The 19,657-nt window shown below is 42.7% G+C and overlaps 1 protein-coding gene across 2 annotated transcripts in view; it reads left to right on the top strand.

Annotated features, from left to right (window-relative positions):
* The window catches only part of SH3GLB1 (SH3 domain containing GRB2 like, endophilin B1), a 34,199-nt gene extending 23,088 nt beyond the window's left edge, over positions 1-11,111 (top strand). For both annotated transcript variants that reach the window (XM_077824460.1, XM_077824461.1), the window contains 4 exons: positions 1,355-1,444; positions 2,006-2,106; positions 6,570-6,801; positions 10,633-11,111. In XM_077824460.1, the coding sequence (XP_077680586.1) occupies positions 1,355-1,444; positions 2,006-2,106; positions 6,570-6,801; positions 10,633-10,740 (531 nt within the window). In that variant the 3' untranslated portion in view covers positions 10,741-11,111. The remainder of the gene's footprint in view (positions 1-1,354; positions 1,445-2,005; positions 2,107-6,569; positions 6,802-10,632) is intronic.
* Positions 11,112-19,657: the final 8,546 nt, after the last annotated feature.

Raw genomic sequence — 19,657 nt, 5'->3', positions numbered from 1 at the left:
ACTGCAAGTTGAAGTACCAAAAAATAACTTTTGTAATAACTCAAGACAGTTAACTGGTTTTCCCATCCAGTGGGAAGCTATGTGTAGAGTGCAAAAGCAGGAAATGGAACTTCCTTTTTTTCGTCTTTCAATCTTCCCGCCTCTCCCAAAACACAAACACCAAAGCAAAACACACACAAACCCTCCTATTTTCCTTCCTGTTCTTACCCAGCTCTTTCCAAATGGCAGGCCATGAGTTCATTGTGCTGGTGAAGTCCTGACTTCTGAAGCAATAAGCGTCAACACTTCAGGCATAAGAATTTATAGTAAATGTCTCTGCCATTTTCTCTGAAAGTAAAACTGCTTGTTTTGGGGGGGGGAGAGGGAGGAGTAAGCTAGCTGAAAGACTTCTGACAGAACAAGTTCTAGTGGACCCATGCTGTCCATTTGGTACACTCTGCACAAAGTTTGGAAAGTTAATATGAATTTGCTTGTGTGCTAAATATCACTGTATACTTCATTCTCCACAGCTTTTTCATTGTCTTTCAGGCAATTTCAAAAGTGGCTGTAAAAACTTAACCCAGAAACATTTTAGTTCCATAATTCTTCTGTGCATATTCCTTTGAATGAATCACTTTTGTGTTCCCATGGAACTATCCATAGTAGAATAAGCAGAAACATAGACTTAGGTAAAAAGTCCTGTGCAATTTGGGTGGTATTGGTTGCTCAGAACAGCATGGAATTCAGAATGACTTGTTCTTGTGTTTAAATGAGGCCCTTTATTGTTACTAGATCATTTTAGACTTGTTCTAAAATTGCTAATAATTGTAGGCTAACTGGCAGCATGTAGAGCAATCCAGGAATTTGAAAGATTTGTAAAAATAAATATTAGTGTTATATATGAAGTCTTAAAGATGTTCTGCTGTTGGTGACCTAATTCATTTTCTAGTCTAGCAGAGAGGTTAAAACATCAGACTGTGGGACTAAATCTAAATTTCATTTTCTCCTTCAAGATCTTAATTTTGAGGCACCCATAGATCTGGATAGGTAGATCAAACATAAAGCTTGGTGACTAATAAAATATTCTGTTAAAATTTTGCCAAAAAGTCTCATATTTGCAACTATTTGAAAACACTAAGTAGCTGTAATCTATTTTAGTATTGTAGAGCGTGAAAGCAAAATTGGGCCCTAATCCTGCAAACACCTAAACATGTGCTTTACTGCATGCATATGAATGGTCCCATTGAAGTCCATGGAACCACTTAGATGCATAAAGTTAAGCACCTGTCTGTGTTTATAGGGTCATGGCCTTCCCATAGAAACTGTAATCGGTGTTTTAAGCTGTACAAACGTCTAATAAGTTTATACTCTTCAGTCTGAACAGGAAGTACGAATAACTCAGAGTGAATTTGACCGTCAAGCAGAGATTACCAGACTGCTGCTGGAAGGCATCAGCAGTACACATGTGAGTATCTAAATTGAAGAAAATGAATAAAATTGAGACCCTCTAAAATAACTACAGGAAGTTGCTTGGAAAAACTTTTAAAATGCTAATTTTCCTTAACACCTTAAAATGTGTTGCACAATACATACCCATTTGAATCTCAACTTCTAAGCTGTAGTTACTGTCCAGCTAACTTAACTCTGGTCTCCCCAGGGCCCTAGGTGCCCAAAGGATCTTCTTACTTTCCTCTAAGCTGCTGTGATCCCCACCACCACCAGACCCACCCTGTGTTGAGGCTACACACTACAAAATTACTGTATATTACAGTAACTCTTTAATTGGGCAGAGAATTAAGAATGGTGGGCATCATACAAGTATCCTATCTCTCAGGCCTGAAAATGTTGTTTCTAGAGCATTAACATCCCAATTATCTTGTGAGTCTGGGTCCTGAATTTGTGTCATCCCCCGTCCCCTCCCCAGTTCAGGGTTGCCACTGATGCTAAGCTACCAAGCCAGCCTTTTTAATGTAGGTATAGTATTCTTCATATGCATTAAAAATTTGAAACCTTCATTATGTTATAGGCACATCATCTTCGCTGTCTGAATGACTTTGTTGAAGCTCAGATGACCTATTATGCACAATGTTACCAATATATGTTGGACCTCCAGAAACAACTTGGAAGGTAACAAAACTGCAAAAGCTTCGTTATAGTTACAGCTTTGTGTAAGGACTTGTTTAGAGGTAGGAAAACTTGCACTGTTGTAACTACATTAATGTAGTGATAGTGCTGCAAACCTCTAATGCAGATGTGCTGCACTGGTGCAAAACAGGGTTTGTACCAGTGTAACGGTGGTGGTGATGATGATGTTGTTGTTGCACCAGTGGAGCAAAAATCCCAAACCTGTAGATAGAGCCAATGCTGTGAAGCATAAAGCGAGACGGAGACTTTGCGGAGTCTATAATTAACGTGATCACTTCTGGTAGAGATCTAGAGGATTCCTAGCAGTATACTGCTAATTATTCTACTGTGTTGGTGGTGATTCATGCTAGCAAACAGCTGTCAAGAAGTGTTGACATGCAAGACCTTAAGATGATTTGAGAACAGGGGTGTTCTCCAAAAGTAGAGCAGATTACCAGTAAAGCAATATACTATGGGGAGAAATACATTTCATAATATGAGAAGCTTGGTGGGGAAATTAATAGTAGCAACTGAGTAGGTAGACTACTTTCCTAGAGTCTGGATAGCTTAAGCTTTTTTTTAAAAAGCAAGTGGAAGAAACCATCTATTGCCTAAAAGACTCTTTAATTTGATGTGCTCTGTATTCTAAAATACTAAAATGCTTTAAAGAATCGTACTGTATGCTGATAGATTCTATACATTCCCTACAGCTCCCTCTTTCAAACCCTTTGTCCCAATCAGAATTTTTCTAAAACTATGGTGTATGCCAGACACCTTTATTAAATGGAGAGCAAGCTTTCTGGAATCGGTGTCCATGTGGAGGTTTATAATTATTCGTGAATAGCTATTTTGGAATATTTCAAGGTGTAGACAAGCCCTAATTGGATAATTTCTATTAACAACCACTTCTTTACTAGAAGAAAAGATTCTCTTTTGCAGCCACTTGTAAATTGCAAGCTGCTTTATCTAGAACTCTTAGCACACCTGCTGAAACACATTCTAACATGTGCCCAGTGGCTGGAAATTTTTTTTTTTTTTTTTTGGGATGGTGGTGGTGGTGGTAACTGAATTTTACCATTTTACCATTGACTTGCCTTATCAAAACAAACCTAGAAATAACTGGCATTTGAAACTAGTATCTTTTAAAATTTGAAGCAGTGTTATAATTTGCACTAACTCATTTATAAGTTTTGTTATGTTGTTGGATTCTAAATGCATATGTTGTATGGGGGCTTCTAAAACAACAAGCCCAAAACATACATACAGTAGAATCTTAAAGTTACAAACTGTCTAGTCAACCACACATCTCATTTGGAACTGGAAGTATGCAATCAGGCAGCAGCAGCAGAGACCCAAAAAAGCAAATACACTACAGTACTGTTAAATGTAAACTTTAAAAAAAAAAAAAAAAAAAAAAAAAAAGAATGTTAAAGATTTGACAAGGTAAGGAAACTTTCTGTTCTTGTTTCATTTAAATTAAGATGGTTAAAAGCAGAATTTTTCTTCTGCATAGTAAAGTTTTCAAACTGTATTAAGTCAATTTACAGTTGTAAACTTTTGAAAGAACCATAATGTTTTGTTCAGTTACGAACAACCTACATTCCCGAGGTATTCATAACTCTGAGGCTCTACTATATGAGGCGTTCTATTTCTCTATATAGATAAGGAATGCATAAGCTTTGCCTTAATGAGAGGGAGAGTGTAGTAGCTATAGCAGGAAAAACTTAATACTCCGGGGTCTTTTCTTGACTTATCACTACCTTGTCACTTAAGCCCTTTGCCTCATTTCTTCCACTTATAAAGTGCTAGTTATGAACAAGTTAAGAGGTATAATATCTGTAAAACACATTGAGAGCCTCCATGAAAGATGGTACACTAGTATAGATTAAGTAACTTGTATACAACACATACTGCAGAATCAAAAGTTGAAGAGAAACTACATGAGAATAAGGGCATGGATTTCTCGATATCTTACATTGTTATGATAAGTCAAATGAAGTGTTTTTGGAAGACTGTTCTGAGTATCAGCAAATGACAAGAGTACAGACTTCAAGAACTAGGTTGATAATCTATAGAAAGCAAATAGGACTTGCTTTAAACATAGTAGTTTTAACCTAAAGAAGATTGTTCCTCTTAACTAATTTCTTTGCCTAGGCATGTAAAAGTGCTTTTATTTTTAGCATGTTTTTACAAACTGCCTATGTTCTTGGAACTATGTCGGTGTGGTCTTGAAATTTGGCCTTAACTCTATCTCCATAATCCTGCCGATGCTCAGTCTATGGCTGAAAAGTCTCGCAAACTGCCCTACGAAACTTGCATCTGCTACTCTTGTGGGGATTTTGCAGAAAACGGCAGGGAAGCAAAGGGAAGCCGCCGGGAATGGACTACCATGGGTACAGTTTTTGGGGGCTGAACGCTGCTTCCTGGATCCCAGTGCTAGTTATGCTCCCCTTCTATGTGCTAGGAGCCTTCCTGTTTTTTGTGCAACAATGAATGCCTACAGTGGGGCTGGGTAAGAGGAGGGTGGGGGAAATGAGGGAAGGGGGTGAGGTGAAGAAGCAGTGGGGAAGGAAGAGAGGATGGAATAGGGCAAGGGGAGAGGAATGTGGGAGTGAGGGGGAAGGAGCTGGAGAAGACAAAGGGATAGGGGAAGCAGGAGCCCAGCATGCAGCATCCCCTCAGCAGCAGCTGGGGCTCCCCTGTTAAGCAGGCCCATTGAACATTCACCCTGAGAAGCCCTACCCCCGGACCCTTCTGACGAGCCCCCTACACCTGGACCCCCACCCCACTGAACCACAACTAGCTGCACGTGGACATCAAGCCCCACTCCACTGAGCCGCCCACACTCAGACCCACTCCTGTAGAGCCCCTTTTCCCTACACCCAAACCCCCCTGCTGATCCCCAGCTGTCTTCACCTGGATCCCCTGCAGAGTCCCCTTGCTCCTTCACCTGGAACCTTCCTTCCCTCCCCCACCCATGAGCCCCTGTACATCCAGATCTCCCACTGAGCCGCCTGCACCCAGATTGCCCCGCATAGAAACTCTCACCACACACCTGGATCCCTCCACACGAAGTCCTCCAGACTTAGATCCTGTTGGGCTCAGCCTGTCCACCCACACCTGGTGCAGAGGGGCAGGGCCCTGGAGTGTTTCTGAGGCAGGCCCAGCCCTTGCACTGCGTCAGGATCAGGTGCAGCTGTACTGCCAAGTCCCAGTACCAGGGAAGGTGGGGCCTTCAGGGTGATATCCCACCTCAGTGCAGCCAATGGCCTGTGCTCCTCATGCTGGAGCCACATTTATTTATTGACAAATAAAATTTGAAGGATTTTAAATTTTTTTTGGCGCAGAACTACCACAGGAGTAATCTACATGACTTAAAACTATAGTGGTGGTTAAACCAATTCCTGTCCTTCCTGCTATATATCTTGGACAAGGAAGTCTCCATTGTACTAGTCATGGAGCGTGACAGGACAGTTTCTTGAGTTGCAGTTTTCACACTGGATAGGGCCGTACATTTCTAAATAGATGAGGCATAGCTGGAGGATATGTAGACCACTGGGCTTGTGTACTAGCTGAGTGACCACTGGAGTGCTGTCAGATACAGGCAACAGCCAGACTTTCTTCAGAAGCAGGCTGCCAAGCAAGAAGGGCAGATGCCCTAGCTTATTTTCTATCTTGATTGAGGAGATGAAATTATGTTCTTGTTTGGGTATGTAGTTACTCTGGGGTTTGCAGCCAGTATATGCAAGTTCCAGCTTGCTCATGGTAAGACCCCAGCTCTTAATTTTACTTGAAATCCCATTAATACTATTCTGTTGTGAAATAAAGTAGGCAGGGTAGGGTGAAGTCTCTTCCCCACATCGGGAGAGTGAAAGGGGTAGCACCAGTGGGGTTTCCAGCCTGTGTAGGAGGACTGATTGGGGGGGGACTGGGGATCTGCAGCAAGATGTCTGAGCATGAGTGGCTGGAACACTTTGTACATAGACTGTGTGGGAAGGTGTGGGGCAGAGTGAAAGTGGGGTTTGCACAACAATGGCTTCCTGTGTGTGGGGGGGTTGTGTGTGTGTGTTTTTAATGGGCAATATATTCTCTTGTCAGAGGAATTGCCCGAGTTGTAAGTATTCCTGTTCATGTCCAATAGCTGGATGTTTTATTTGTGAAACTGATAAAACCTATCATTTATGAATAATGCTTAGTAGCTAGCTGTATCAGCTATAATGGTTCTGCTTGTGAAATCCATGAATCAAAGGTGATTCCCATTTGGGGTGTTGACAGATACAACTGGCATGAAGAGAACTACACTTCAGACTTCAAGGAACTAATAAGCTCTCACAATGTGTAGTGCCAGTTACAGTTGGTAGGAAAGGTCACAGGGTCATATAGTTGAAACTCTTACTATAGTGATGAAGACTTGCTTGCATGTGTGTTGAAATAATTCAGTCAGTGGTCATCTTGTTTCTCCACAGCTTTCCATCTACCTTCCTCTCTAACAATAATCAGTCTTCCTCGACCCCAGCACCAAGTGTTTCTGCTTCCTCAGTCTTGGCTTCTGGCTCTGCTTCATTGCCTTCAGTAAGCAATTCCGTAAATACTTCAGGCTTCAGTGAACTGAAAGCATCAAGTGGCAGCAGGAAAGCCAGAGTTCTCTATGATTATGATGCTGCAAACAGCAGTGAACTATCCCTTCTTGCAGATGAGGTAAGAGGTTTTTTTCTAAATAGCATAGTAATTTAAAACCAGTATACTCATGACTAACAAGTTTAAATGTCTTAAATACTATTTTAGGTAAATTATGTATTCAACATAGAAATAGTGACGTAAGTATTCTGGAGTGGAAGCTATAAACCTCTCCGTGTAACCTAATGCAGTAGCTTTCAACCTTTCCAGACTACTGTACCCTTTCAGGAGTCTGATTTGTCTTGCATACCCAAGGTTTCACTTCACTTAAAATCTACTTGCTTACAAAATCCGACACAAAAATACAAAAGTGTCACAGCACACTATTACTGAAAAATTGCTTATGGTCTCATTTTTACCATATAATTATAAAATAAATCAGTTGGAATGTAAATATTGTACTTTCATTTCAGTGTATAGTATATAGAGCAGTATAAACAAGTCATTGTGTGTATGAAATTTTAGTTTGTACTGACTTAGCTGTTGCTTTTTCTGTAGCCTGTTGTAAAACTAGGCAAACATCTAGTTGGGTTGATGTATCCCCTGGAAGACCTCTGTGTACCCCTAGGGTTATACGTACCCCTGGTTGAGACCCACTGATCTAATGTATCAGAATTTCACTGTCACTGAAGTGCCCGGTACTTGCATATCCAAATATCATAAAATGGGGATAACTTCTGTGAGGCAGGCACAGTAGGTGTTATCTTATAAGTTAAGCAGTTGGGGTTCAATTCTGCCATCCCTTTTCATGTTATATAGTACCTCCCTCCATTAGTACCCATTGGTGTTACCATTGTAATGACTGAGTCATTAAATTCTGCTTAGGTTACACGCAAGGATGAGTGCACAAGCACAAAAACTTGATTTCAACAGAGAACCTGGAAAGAAATGGCACTATTAGGCTTTTATTTGACAATAAAATCTATTAGAAAGTGCTAATTAGCATTATAGGCTGGGATATTAATGCAGCAGGGCACAGATTATCCAACAACTTGGGAATGCATTGGAGACTTTTTATTACAGAAGGTGGAGAATGGAACTAGGTCAGAGGCTATTATGGGTTCGATTCTGACAAACGGGGAGTAATTAATTGAGAATCTGAAGGTGGAAGACAACTTGGGTGAAAGTGATCATGAAATGATAGTTCATGATTCTAGGGAATGGTAAGAGGGGAAAACAGCAGAATAAAGACAGTGGACTTCAAGATGGCAAACTCAGAGAATTGGTAGGTAAAATCCAAAAGGAAACAAGTCTATGTGGGGAGGCAGTTTGAGAGTTGGTAGCTTTTTAAAAAGACATTATTAACGGCATGAGAGCAAGCAATATCAATGTGTAGGTAAGATAGGAAGTATGGTAAGAGGCCATCCTGGCTTAACCAATTAATCTTCAATGACCTGGAACTCGAAAAGAGCCATATAAATAGTGGAAACTTACAAAGGATGAATACAAAAAAAACCCACAAGCATGTAGGGACAAAGTTAGAAAAGCTAAGGAACAAAGTGAGATTAAACTAGGTAGGTATATAAAGGGTAACAAAAAAGCATTTTACAAATACATGTGAAGCAAGAGGAAGATGAGGGACAAGGTAGGCCCATTACTCAATGAGGAGGGGAAAGACAATAACAGAAAACTCAGCAATGGCTGAAGTACTAAATGCCTTTTTTTGTTTTTTTCACCAAAAAAGTTAGTAGTCATCAGACAAACATAAAGACCATCAATGTAAATGGAATAGGATCTCAGGTTAAATAGGAAGTGAACAAGGTAAGAATTACTTAGGTCTGGTCTACAGTATGGACCTATATCAGTGAAAAATCCACACCCCAGAGCAATGTAGTTTTATACTGATGTAACCTCCCATGTAGACAGTGCTATATCGGCGGGCGAGCTTCTCCTCTTGGGGAAGTGGACTAACTATGCTGACGGGAGAGCTCTCTCCCATTGGCTTAGTGACTTCGTTCAAGCACTAGAGCTGTGTTGATGAAGCTGCACCGATGCAGCGTTTTAAGTGTAGACATGCCTTTAGACAAGTTAGAAGTCTTCAAGTCAGCAGGGACTGATGAAATACATCCTAGGATACTTAAGGAGCTAGCAGAAGAGATCTCTGAGCCATTAGCTATTATCTTCGAGAACTTGTGAAGGATGGGAGAGAGTCAGAGGACTGGATAAGGGCAAATAAAATACCTATGTATTAAAAGGGGAATAAGGACAACCCAGGGAATTACAGACCAGTGAGTTTAACTTCACTACACAGAAAGATAATGGAGCAAATAAACAATTTGTAAGCACCTATAATAAAATGGATTTGTCAAGAACAAATCATGCAAATCAACCTAATATCCTCCTTTGACAGTGTAATAAGACTTGTGGATAGGGGGAGGTAGCAGATGTCATCTACTTTAGTAAAGCTTTTGATACTGTCTCATAGTCCTCTCATAAGCTAGAGAAATGTAGCCTACATGAACCTACTATAACAGGGATGGGCAAACTTTTTGGCCCGAGGGCCACATCTGGGTGGGGAAATTTTATGTAGGGCCATGAATATAGGGTTGGGGTTGGGGTGTGGAAGGGAGTGCGGCATGCAGGAGGGGGCTCACGCAGGGGGTTGGTGTGCAGGCTCCAGCCCAGCTCCTGTGTATCATAGAATATCAGGGTTGGAAGGGACCTCAGGAGGTCATCTAGTCCAACCCCCTGCTCAAAGCAGGACCAATCCCCAACCTAAGGCAGGCTGCCTGCCTGCCCTGGCCCCGCGCCGTTCCCGGAAGTGGCCAGCATATCCGGCAATGGCTCCTAGGGTGGGGTAGGGCAGGTGGCTCCACTGCATGCTGCCCTCACCTGTGGGCACCACCCCTGAAGCTCCCATTGGCCGGGGTTTCCTGCGCTCCCCTTCCCTAGAGGCCGCAGGGATGTGGTGCCGGTCGCTTCTGGGAGCAGCACGGGGCCAGGGCAGGCAGGGAGCCTGCCTTAGCCCTGTTGCACCGCAGGGCTGGCAATCCCGTGGGCCAGATTGAAAGTCCTGATGGGCCAGATCCAGTCGCGGGCCATAGTTTGCCCTCCCCTGTGCTATAAGTAGGTACACAACTGGCTGGAAAACCATACTCAGAGTAGTTATCAATGGCTCACAGTCGAGCTCGAAGGGCATATCGAGAGGGGTCCTTCAGGGATCTGTTCTGGGTCCAATTCTGTTGAATATCTTCATAAATTATTTGGATAATGCCATAGAGAGCACACTTATAAATTGAAAGCTGAGCAGGGTTGCAAGCGCCTTGGATAACCAGATTAGAATTCAAAATGATCTGGACAAACTGGAGAAATGGTCTGAATTAAATTGGATGAAATTCAGTAAGGACTAATTCAAAGTACTACACTTAGGAAGGAATAAGCAGTTGCACAAATACAAAATCGGAAATGACTGCCTAGAAAGGAGGAATGCAGAAAAGGTTCTGGAGGTTTTCATGGATCACAAACTAAATATGGGTTAACAAAGTAACACTGTTACAAAAAGAGCCAACATCATTCTGGGATATATTAGCAGAAGTGTTGTTAGCGTGCATAATAAATAATTCTACCACTCTGCTTACCACTGATAAGGCCTCAACTGGAGTATTGTCCAGTTTCTGGTGCCACATTTATGGGAGGATATGGACAAACTGAAGAAAGTTCAGACAATAACAAAAATGATTAAAGGTTTAGAAAACATGACCTGTGAGGAAAGATTGAAAAATAAATTGGGTTTGTTTAGTCTGGAAAAGAGAAGACAGATGGAACATAAGTTTTCAAGTGCATATAGGTTGTTTTTTATTGTCAGGAATATTTATTCTAGGTCAAATGTTAATGGTGTATTTTTGTTTTTAGGTGATCACAGTGTACAGTGTCCCTGGTATGGATTCAGACTGGCTGATGGGTGAAAGGGGGAATCAGAAGGGCAAAGTGCCTATTACTTACTTAGAACTGCTAAACTAAATGGCTGGCTTGAATAAAGACTGCCAGTTACGGTGACACCATATTTATATACAATTAACTTTATATAAAGCAGGTTTAAGTGTCTTCCATGATATTGTCTTAAGGGATAAGAATACCAGTCATCAGAAACTGGCTCTTCTGCCAGTATTGTTGCATGGTAAATACTCTGTTCAGACTTAATTTGTGTTTAAAGCTTTTATTTCATGTGCCAAGAATGTTTCCTACAGAATTGTTTCTACTGAAGTTTTCACTAATACCAAGCTTCTACTTTTGAGTAATCTAGACTGAAAGCAGGAGGCACTGTTTTCTAATGAATTTTTCATTAATGGCAAGCTGCTTTCCTCACATAAAATAAATTTATTGTGAATTGATATCAGTCTGACTCCAGTTATTTGCTCAGCATAGTGAATAGCCAAAAACCAGGTGTTAACACTTTAAAAATGAAACTATATTTGTCTCTAGTTCTCCAACATGGCATATTGAATAGGAACTTGTTGACATTTGTGGTTAACAATTAATGATAAAATTAAAATAAATTTTAAAATAAATTGAGTTCCTAGTTGAAAAGCCAAGGTTTTATTTTTATTTTTTTATTTATTTGGTGTTTTTGTTTTTTCTCTCGTGCCAAAGCTTTAATAAAGCAAACACATGAACCAACCCAAACTTTCCAACTGGCTTACTGCAGTCTACTCAAAGAAACAGCCAAGCACCAGGAAAATTCTAGATATTCATTCCATTGAGTATAAATGTCACAGGATGCATCATAAATGTTTGCAATTTTACTTGCGTTCATCTGTTTGCATTCGCTATAAGTAAGAAAGGATAGTACTGAGGTCTTGGGAGAAGAAAATGACCCAATGATTTAACCATAACTTCTACTGATGACATTGACCCCAGAACACAAGTCAGTGTCAATTTATGCTATTTTTAATTGTCCCTTTCATGTAACGAATGCATTTTGCATCAGATGTGGTTTTAAGTTCAAGGTCACATATAGGCAAAGGTGGTCAATTCACTAATTTACTCTTGCGCTTAGTGTTTATTAATACTAACTTCAAACTAATCAAAGGACTTAATTGAATTTTCAGTAAGTTGTCAGTTACATCTTATTGAGATGCACCAACATATTGCTGCCACAGAGCAGCCTTGCTCTTGAAAAGAATAATGGGGATCTAATGAAATGTCATTTATTAAATAGTGAAAGTAGATAAAATGTCTGGAGATGATCAAAACTAACTCTTAACAATGTATATGAAAAGGAAACCCAGAACTTGTGTCGGAACATGCAAGAGATCTTCTGAGGGCCTAACACAACTGTGATGGGCTAGGATAGATAGCCAAACAGTTGAACTCCATCTTATTATTTATTTATTTTTAAGAGCAGAGGTAAAAACGGAGCTGCATCTATTTTGTTTTTCTAGGTAATAAGACTCTGCCAAACTGTTACCATTGTATCACTAAAGGTGACTTGGTGCACTCTGAACAGAAGGGGAGGTTGGGAGGAATGCACAGACATTAACGCTTGTTCAGAAGCAGAACACAACTTCATTGCAATTAAGCTAAGAATTAATTTGCAGAAACAGCCCCTGGTGCCCCCTTAATTTTCTTGACCACTGATCTCCTTGATTTTTATGCTGAACTCCTTTGGAGTGGGCTTGTGACTGACAGTTGACCCAACAAAGGTGAAAAGTGCCCCAGTCACGTTGAAGGGCTCAACCTTCTTGCATCTTGCCACCTGCTGTGTCTTATACGTATACCTTCTGGTGGCATCAGCTTTTCCTGCTCCTGCCCACTCTTACTTCCTAGAATGTTATTACTGTGGCCCAGGGGAGCCACAATGAACCGCTCTTTCAGTGTTACAGTTCGGAACTAGAGTTACCATTTAGACCTTCCTTTGAATAAAACACTCAATATTGTGAGGAATATGTTTCTTAGACATACCTATAATTTATGTCTACACTGGCTTCTGGACACATGTCCCCTTACGTGTTTGTGGCAGAACCCTGCTTCCATCGGCACCTAAACCGCGGAAACACAGGCTTCCAGGCATGTACAAGGCAAGAACGCTAGCACTCCTGAGGGGTGTGGGTATGATCATGCCTTGGAGTGTGGTGTGGCATGGCCCCCTACCCATGCCACTATGTAGTGTGGATGAGGGTAAGGTATATGCACTGAATTAGTCTTCTAGCCCCTTTCCCACAATGCATTGCACTTTCTTGCCTGACTCTCCAACCAAATCTACAAAGGTTCATCACACACACACACACACACACACACATATACACACACGGAATATGCAAGAGCAGCTGCCTGGTCAGCTGAGCATGCTCGGATGCTGCTAAATCTGTGATTGAAGTTCACCATCCTCCACGGCCTCTCCCACAACACCAGGAACTTACACCTGTACCAGGAAGTTCTGGAGAGTTAGTGCAAGTGGGCATTCGCTGCACCGTGGCCCAGGGCCAGGACTGGATAAAGCACTTGAGGCTCCAGTAATAGAGGTCAAAAAACTCTGGCAGTTACTGTGGAAGGGGTCCTGCAACATATCCCTTCTTCAAGGAGCTGAACCAGGTGCTCTCCCAAGCTCCAAGTACTGAGCTGGAAGTGATGCATGACCCCCTCCTCAACCCTGCTGGCTTTGTCATCTGGTGGGATGCTAATGGAGGCAAGGTCGTGGAGGCAGCAGGAACTATGGAGAAGGAGAGGAGCACGTTATTCCACACCCTGACCTGGAGGAGCCAGTTCAGCAAGCCTCTCCTGAGGAGTCAGAGAAGGACCCTGGGACTCAGTAGGATCCAGAACCCAACTCTGGTAAGTTAAAACCTGGCTCTCCTGGGCAACATGCTTCCTCTTTCTCTGGGACTCCATGCATGATTGGAAGCCTCCCCCATCCCTGTACATGCCTTGAAGTCTGTTTCTGGGGTTTAGATGCAGATGGTAGGGGAGTTCTGGCATAAACATGTGAGTGACCTGTGTACAGAAGCCAGTGTCTATATGGATATATGTCCAAGGGGCATGTTCCCCCCACCACACAGCTCCCAGTGGTCGCCAACCAAGACACAACTGCTGTTCTCTGGATGCAGGGGTTGCATTTCCTGATGTTGCAGGGACTAGTTTGGGAACAGGTGAGCACTTGAAGTGGTTCACTCTCGCTTCTATGTACGTTCTGTCTGCTAGCTTAGACTATAGTCTCTTTCCATTTGAATTATCTCCCAGTTCTGTGAGCATATGTTGGAAAACGTTTGGTGCAGCAGAAACTCCATCTAGTTCTTAAGATTCAACAGCAGTGTAATTGGGCTTGGTCTACCTTCTTGGCTTCCAAAGCCTCTCTATTAAGCAATTATGTAAAGAGTTGAAAAGTTGTACAAACTTCTCTTTCGCATAGATTGCTGGATCCCCACCTCAGGACAGTTAAGCCACCTTCTCTCTTTCCCCCATGCCCCACCCCCCACAAACCCTCCAGACTGGTACTGTCAAAACTATGTTCTCCAACAGCCAGCCAGTCTGAAGAGAAAAAATGGAGAACTCTTAATGTTGTCCCTGAAATAAATGCCCCCCACCAACCCAATCACACACTTTCAAGGCATTACACTTTTAAAAACCATTGGTTCATGCTACCTACCATTTTCAGAAGGTGCTCCTTTCTCAGTCTGTAAAAGACATCTGAATGAAACAATGGCATTCCTCAGATGCTGTAAAGTGCCCATATCTTGGCCTTCCACCGCAAAGTTGTGGGAGGGTTTCATACCCGCTTTCAAAGGAAAGATAAAATATAGCGCTGCTCTTGAGATTGTAGTTGCAGGACGTTTGGCTGAGGAGACTGCACCTATTCTGTGCAGGGACAGTAGGGCCAGATGGAGAAAGTTACTTGAGGACCTGCTCCCTGGGCTCGACAGGGAAAGCTCAGAGCAGTTTGAGGGAATGGGAGCGAAGAGCTATGGAGTGGAAGCAACAGACTGTAGAGTGGGAGGAATGTTTTTTCAAAGGCAGGAGGGATTAATGGTCCAGTTCCTGGAGCAGGACTTGTGGTTCAAGGAATGGGAGCTTGCCCCAAAGGACCCAGGAGCATGTCCTGTTGTAGTCCCTGTTACCAGTGGTGGTGGAACAGATTTGGGTCCTGCTTGCCACAATAGCTGCTGCCAGTATCTGAGAGCTGGCACCTCCTCCTGCATCTGCAGCCCACTGTGCTGCTACGGTGGAGGACTCCCCTCCCCAACCTCCATGATGGAGGCGTGGCCTCAGGACTCCAGGCACAACACCCTGCACAAGTACCCAGAACCCCTCATGGGGGAGATCTGTGACAGTGCAGCAGAGGGATGAGCCTGAGACTGTGCCTGACGGACACACGTCTGTCCCCCCGAATGCCATGCTGGAGATGCCCTTCTTTATGTCCCCTGCCCCCCACCTCAAATGTTTTCCACAGCTGTTCCCCACCCCCTCCTTGTCCAGGGGGAAGGGAGGTCAAGGCCAAGGAGACTGGGTCATAGGCAGTGAAGTTTTAATGTACTTCAGGGAGTCTGGTTTGTTTGTTTGTTTTTAATGTTCAGAGTTATGCTACATGCACTAGTTTCAATAAAAGTCTGTTTCCTTTACTTATGTGCAGACCCTTCATTTGGGCTATAAGAGGGTACATTTTTGTCCCGTCTCCCGCTTTGGTTTTGGGCCCCACCAGTCTGTGCCTTAAGTTGTGTAATTGCCCAGGACAGAGAAGTGCAAGGTCCTATCTGTCCCTCCCAGAACTTCCAGTCAGTCCACCCTGACCCCCATCTAGATACGTGAATATAAATAAGCTGGAGACGTGCTGAAAGTACAATGTGCATGGAAATAAGTTAACTTTGTTAACGGGAGTCTGGGAGAAGAAAGGGTGGATAAACTTCCCTCTGCATTTGACAAAACAGAACAGGTAAAACAGTGATGTAACTGTGCCCACTCTGTCCCAAAGTATTCACCTTCAGTCTCACATGTTACAAAATGCACAGCATGTCACAATAATGGGAATGGCATTGGCCACACTGGAATCCAACCAGGTGTGTCGGGATCACCAATGAGCTTTCAGCCATCCCAAGATGAGTTCCACTCCTATCCTGAAGCTGCTTAGTGTGAAATTGTATTCTAATTTTTGCCAGGTTGTTGATGTCGGGGTAGGGTTTCATTAGCCAGGATAGGAGTGGTTAGACAGGGTCCCACAGCATGATCCTGGGCACAGAAACATATAATTTCTGGGGAAATAAAGTCCTTTCCTTCCACTTCAAGTACAGTTCCAATCTCTTCAGCACCCTGGTGTCATGAACCCTGCCTGTGTGTCTGTTACTGTTCATGAACCTGTCTTTGTGGTCCACTAGAGCTTGAATGAGGACCCTTTCTGACTGATGTACTCCCTCACTTTTGGTGGACAAAGTACGGGGGGAGAGGGAGGGGAGTGCCATTGATAGCCTCCATGCAGCTTAAGAACATAAGAATAGCCATACTGGATTAGACCAAAAGTCCATCTAGCCCAGTATCCTATCTTCCGACAGTGGCCAATGCCAGGTGCCCCAGAGGGAATGAACAGAACAGGTTATCATCAAGTGATCCAAACCCTGTGGCCCATTCCCAGCTTCTGGCAAACAGGTTAGGGACACCAGCCCTGCCCATCCTGGCTAATAGCCATTGATGGACCTATCCTCCATGAATTTTATCTAGTTTTTTTTTGAACGCTGTTATAGTCTTGGCCTTCACAACATCCTCCGGCAAGGAGTTCCACAGGTTGACTCTGTGTTGTGTGAAGAAATATTTCCTTTTGTTTGTTTTAAAGCTGCTGCTTATTAACTTCATTTGGTGGCCCCTAGTTCTTATGTTATGAGAAGGAGTAAATAACACTTCCTCCACACCAGTCAGGACTTTATAGACCCCTATCACATCCCCCTTAGTCGTCTCTTTTCCAAGCTGAACAGTTCAGTTTTATTACTCTCTCCTCGTATGGAAGCAATTCCATATCCCTAATAATTTTTTTGTCCTTTTCTGAACCTTTTCCAAATCAAATATCTGTTTTTGAGATGGGGCGACCACATCTTGAATACTGCGTGCGGATGTGAGTGTACCATGGATTTATATAGAGGCAATATGATATTTTCTATCTTATTATCTATCCCTTTCTTAATAATTCCTGGCATTCTGTTTGCTTTTTTGATTGCCACTGCACATTGAGTGGATGTTTTCAGAGAAACACCATTGTCTGGAAACCAGCAATAATTTCCATAACTTTGGCAGCTACCCATGGGTAGATGAGTGTTGATAGTTTCGCAAATCTGCATTACCATGAGCCTGACAGTGGACTTCCCTATCCCAAAGTGGTTTGTGACTGACTGGTAGCTGTCTGTCATTGCCAGCTTCCAGAGGGCAATAACCACCTGCTGCTGCACCAGTATGCATCTCTGGAACCATGTGTTCTGCTGCTCTAGGGTTGGGGCTGGCTCCTCACAGAGGTCCAGGAATGTCTGCTGCTTCATTCTGAAGTTCCGGAGTCACTGGTGGTCATTCCAGGTTTCGAAGACTATGTGGCCCCACCATACTCTGCTGGTTTTTGTGGTCCAGAAGCAGCAGTCCATCATGGATATACAAAAAAAGAAAAGGAGGACTTGTGGCACCTTAGAAACTAACAAATTTATTTGAGCATAAGCTTTCATGAGCTACAGCTCACTTACAGTCACAACACGGGCCCTCTCCTTGCATCTCTGTGTCATAGGGCATTGGTGGGTCAGTCACCGTCCCAGTCAGCTGCCTCTGGCTTGTGAGAGAGATTTGACGCAGGATTCTCAATTGTCGCAGACTGCAATATACACACATTTGTCCAGCAAGAAGGGCAGGAGTAGAACCACATAATTGATTACTTGTTTCATGTCTTCCAAGTTGGACAGGAGAGAGGGGTGAGTGGGAGCTGCCATTGCCAGATTTGTGAAGGCTCCTGCAATACCCAGCAAGGCAGATCCTAGGACGTCTCCTGTGACTCACTGAACCTGGGGATACCACCCCTGAAATGCTAACGCTAACCTTGTGTACCAAAGAAGACAGCGTGGATGTGGATATACCCAGGTACAAAGTGTATAGCCGTGGCTAGCACAGCATGTTTGGACACTTGTCAGGGGGAATATACAGATGTGTGGACGTGCATCCAGACGCCAGTGTAGACAGAGCCTATATGCTGCATAAACACCAGTTCTGAAAAGATTGCTACCTTCTTGTTCTCTAGAAGTCTTGCTGAATCCTATAGCTTCATTTCACAGTAGTCCATTATCTTTGACCTTCTGACCATTTGATCATCCTGAGAAAAATGTGTTCAGTCAGAAGTAGCCTCAGTATGAACATTCCCATGGGATGCAGGGGTGGGGTGTCCGACAGTAAAGCCCCACTAGTTGAGGTTAGTGGAGGGAGAGCCGGAGATCTATCAGGTTTCTAAATTTAGTTGTGCGTTTCCATCTTCCTTCACGTTCTTGGTTTGACACATTTGATGTAATAAAGGCATAATAAATGAATTGTCAAACTAAGGTGTGATTAGCAATGACCCAAATGAATAATTCAATACTGAAATGAACCATGAGGACCATATATATTTCTATAATAATGTATAAGCAGTATTTAATGCCAGACTGATATGTGAGGAAGCTGAAATAATTTTGTAGTTCGTTCTTTCTTTATTTTCACATGAATTATAGAACACACATAAACTTGTACTATTGAAGTATTTTATGAAGCATTATTCATCTCTCAGCCAATTATATTAGTTTTTTATGCTATGCATTCTAATTAGGATGTAGGTACAATAGACCTGTGCCACAGGAAAACACTGTCTAAACACTTCAGCTGTACATTAGTCCTAAGTAAATGCACCCCACCAGGCTTTCTGAGCAGAAGTTCTATGTGGGATGTGCTTCTGAGATGCTTCAGTAAACTGAGGCCATACTCTTGGCCATAACCAGGCAAAAATCAAACTCACTGAAAATTTCCAAACATTTGGGACCAGTATTGTAACGTGGAAACACATCATCTATTTTTAAATAACTGGCATCTTCTTTTGGAAGCCTGTTGCTAAACAGTGGATTACCCTATGTCTGGTAAGCACTTTAGAGAGACAACTTTTGTTTAAGGGCTAGCTTATCTTGGACCATGTACCTATGGGTACAAAACCTTGTTTTCCATTGCAACTTCCATTTTGTTTCCCTGATACTTCTATGTGGCTCTCATTGTTCACTTTTCCTCCTTCCAAGGAAAGCCTTGTTCGCACTGTCCTTTACGTTAGAAATCTGTTGGTCCTCCATTAATGTTCTACTTCATAGGACAGTGGTTTTCAACCTTTTTTCATTTGCAGACCCTTAAAAAATTTCAAATGGTGTGGACCCTTTTGGAAATTCAACCTGTGGTCTGCAGGCCCCTACCATGGAAGTCAGACTGAAAACTGTCTAAACAGAATTCAACTATAAATGTTGCACATGCTTCTCATGCCATTTAATGCAGCATGAGAAAGAGCGCTAAACTGTGGGCTTCTATGGTAAAGACAACACTTCTGGGTTTTGACCTGTAGGTGGGGGTATTCACATACTTTTGAATGCCTTTTCTGGGATCTGAAACTATTTTCATAGTCGCTTTTCTCAGACCCCTTAGATGTAGTCTGTGGACCCCACGTTGAAAACCACGGTCACAGAACAAAGGATACTACTTTACCAGTAGAGTCCAGTAGCAGCATTACCACTGCCTTGTAAAGCTCTGTCTCGAAACACTAACAACTTTTGGTATTTTGGATACTAGTTAAGTTCTAGCAACCAAACTTGAGAACGCTACTGGGGGTGAGGAGGGAGAAACTCTGACTGAGGCTGTATTTCTGACTCGGTAGATGTTAGCCAACGGCCAAGGATGTTTGGTGAGGTGCCAGCTATGCCCGTTT

The sequence above is a fragment of the Eretmochelys imbricata genome, chromosome 8 (genome assembly GCF_965152235.1).
Source record: "Eretmochelys imbricata isolate rEreImb1 chromosome 8, rEreImb1.hap1, whole genome shotgun sequence".
Classification (NCBI taxonomy): domain Eukaryota; kingdom Metazoa; phylum Chordata; order Testudines; family Cheloniidae; genus Eretmochelys; species Eretmochelys imbricata.
This window is presented reverse-complemented; position numbering and strand designations above follow the sequence as displayed.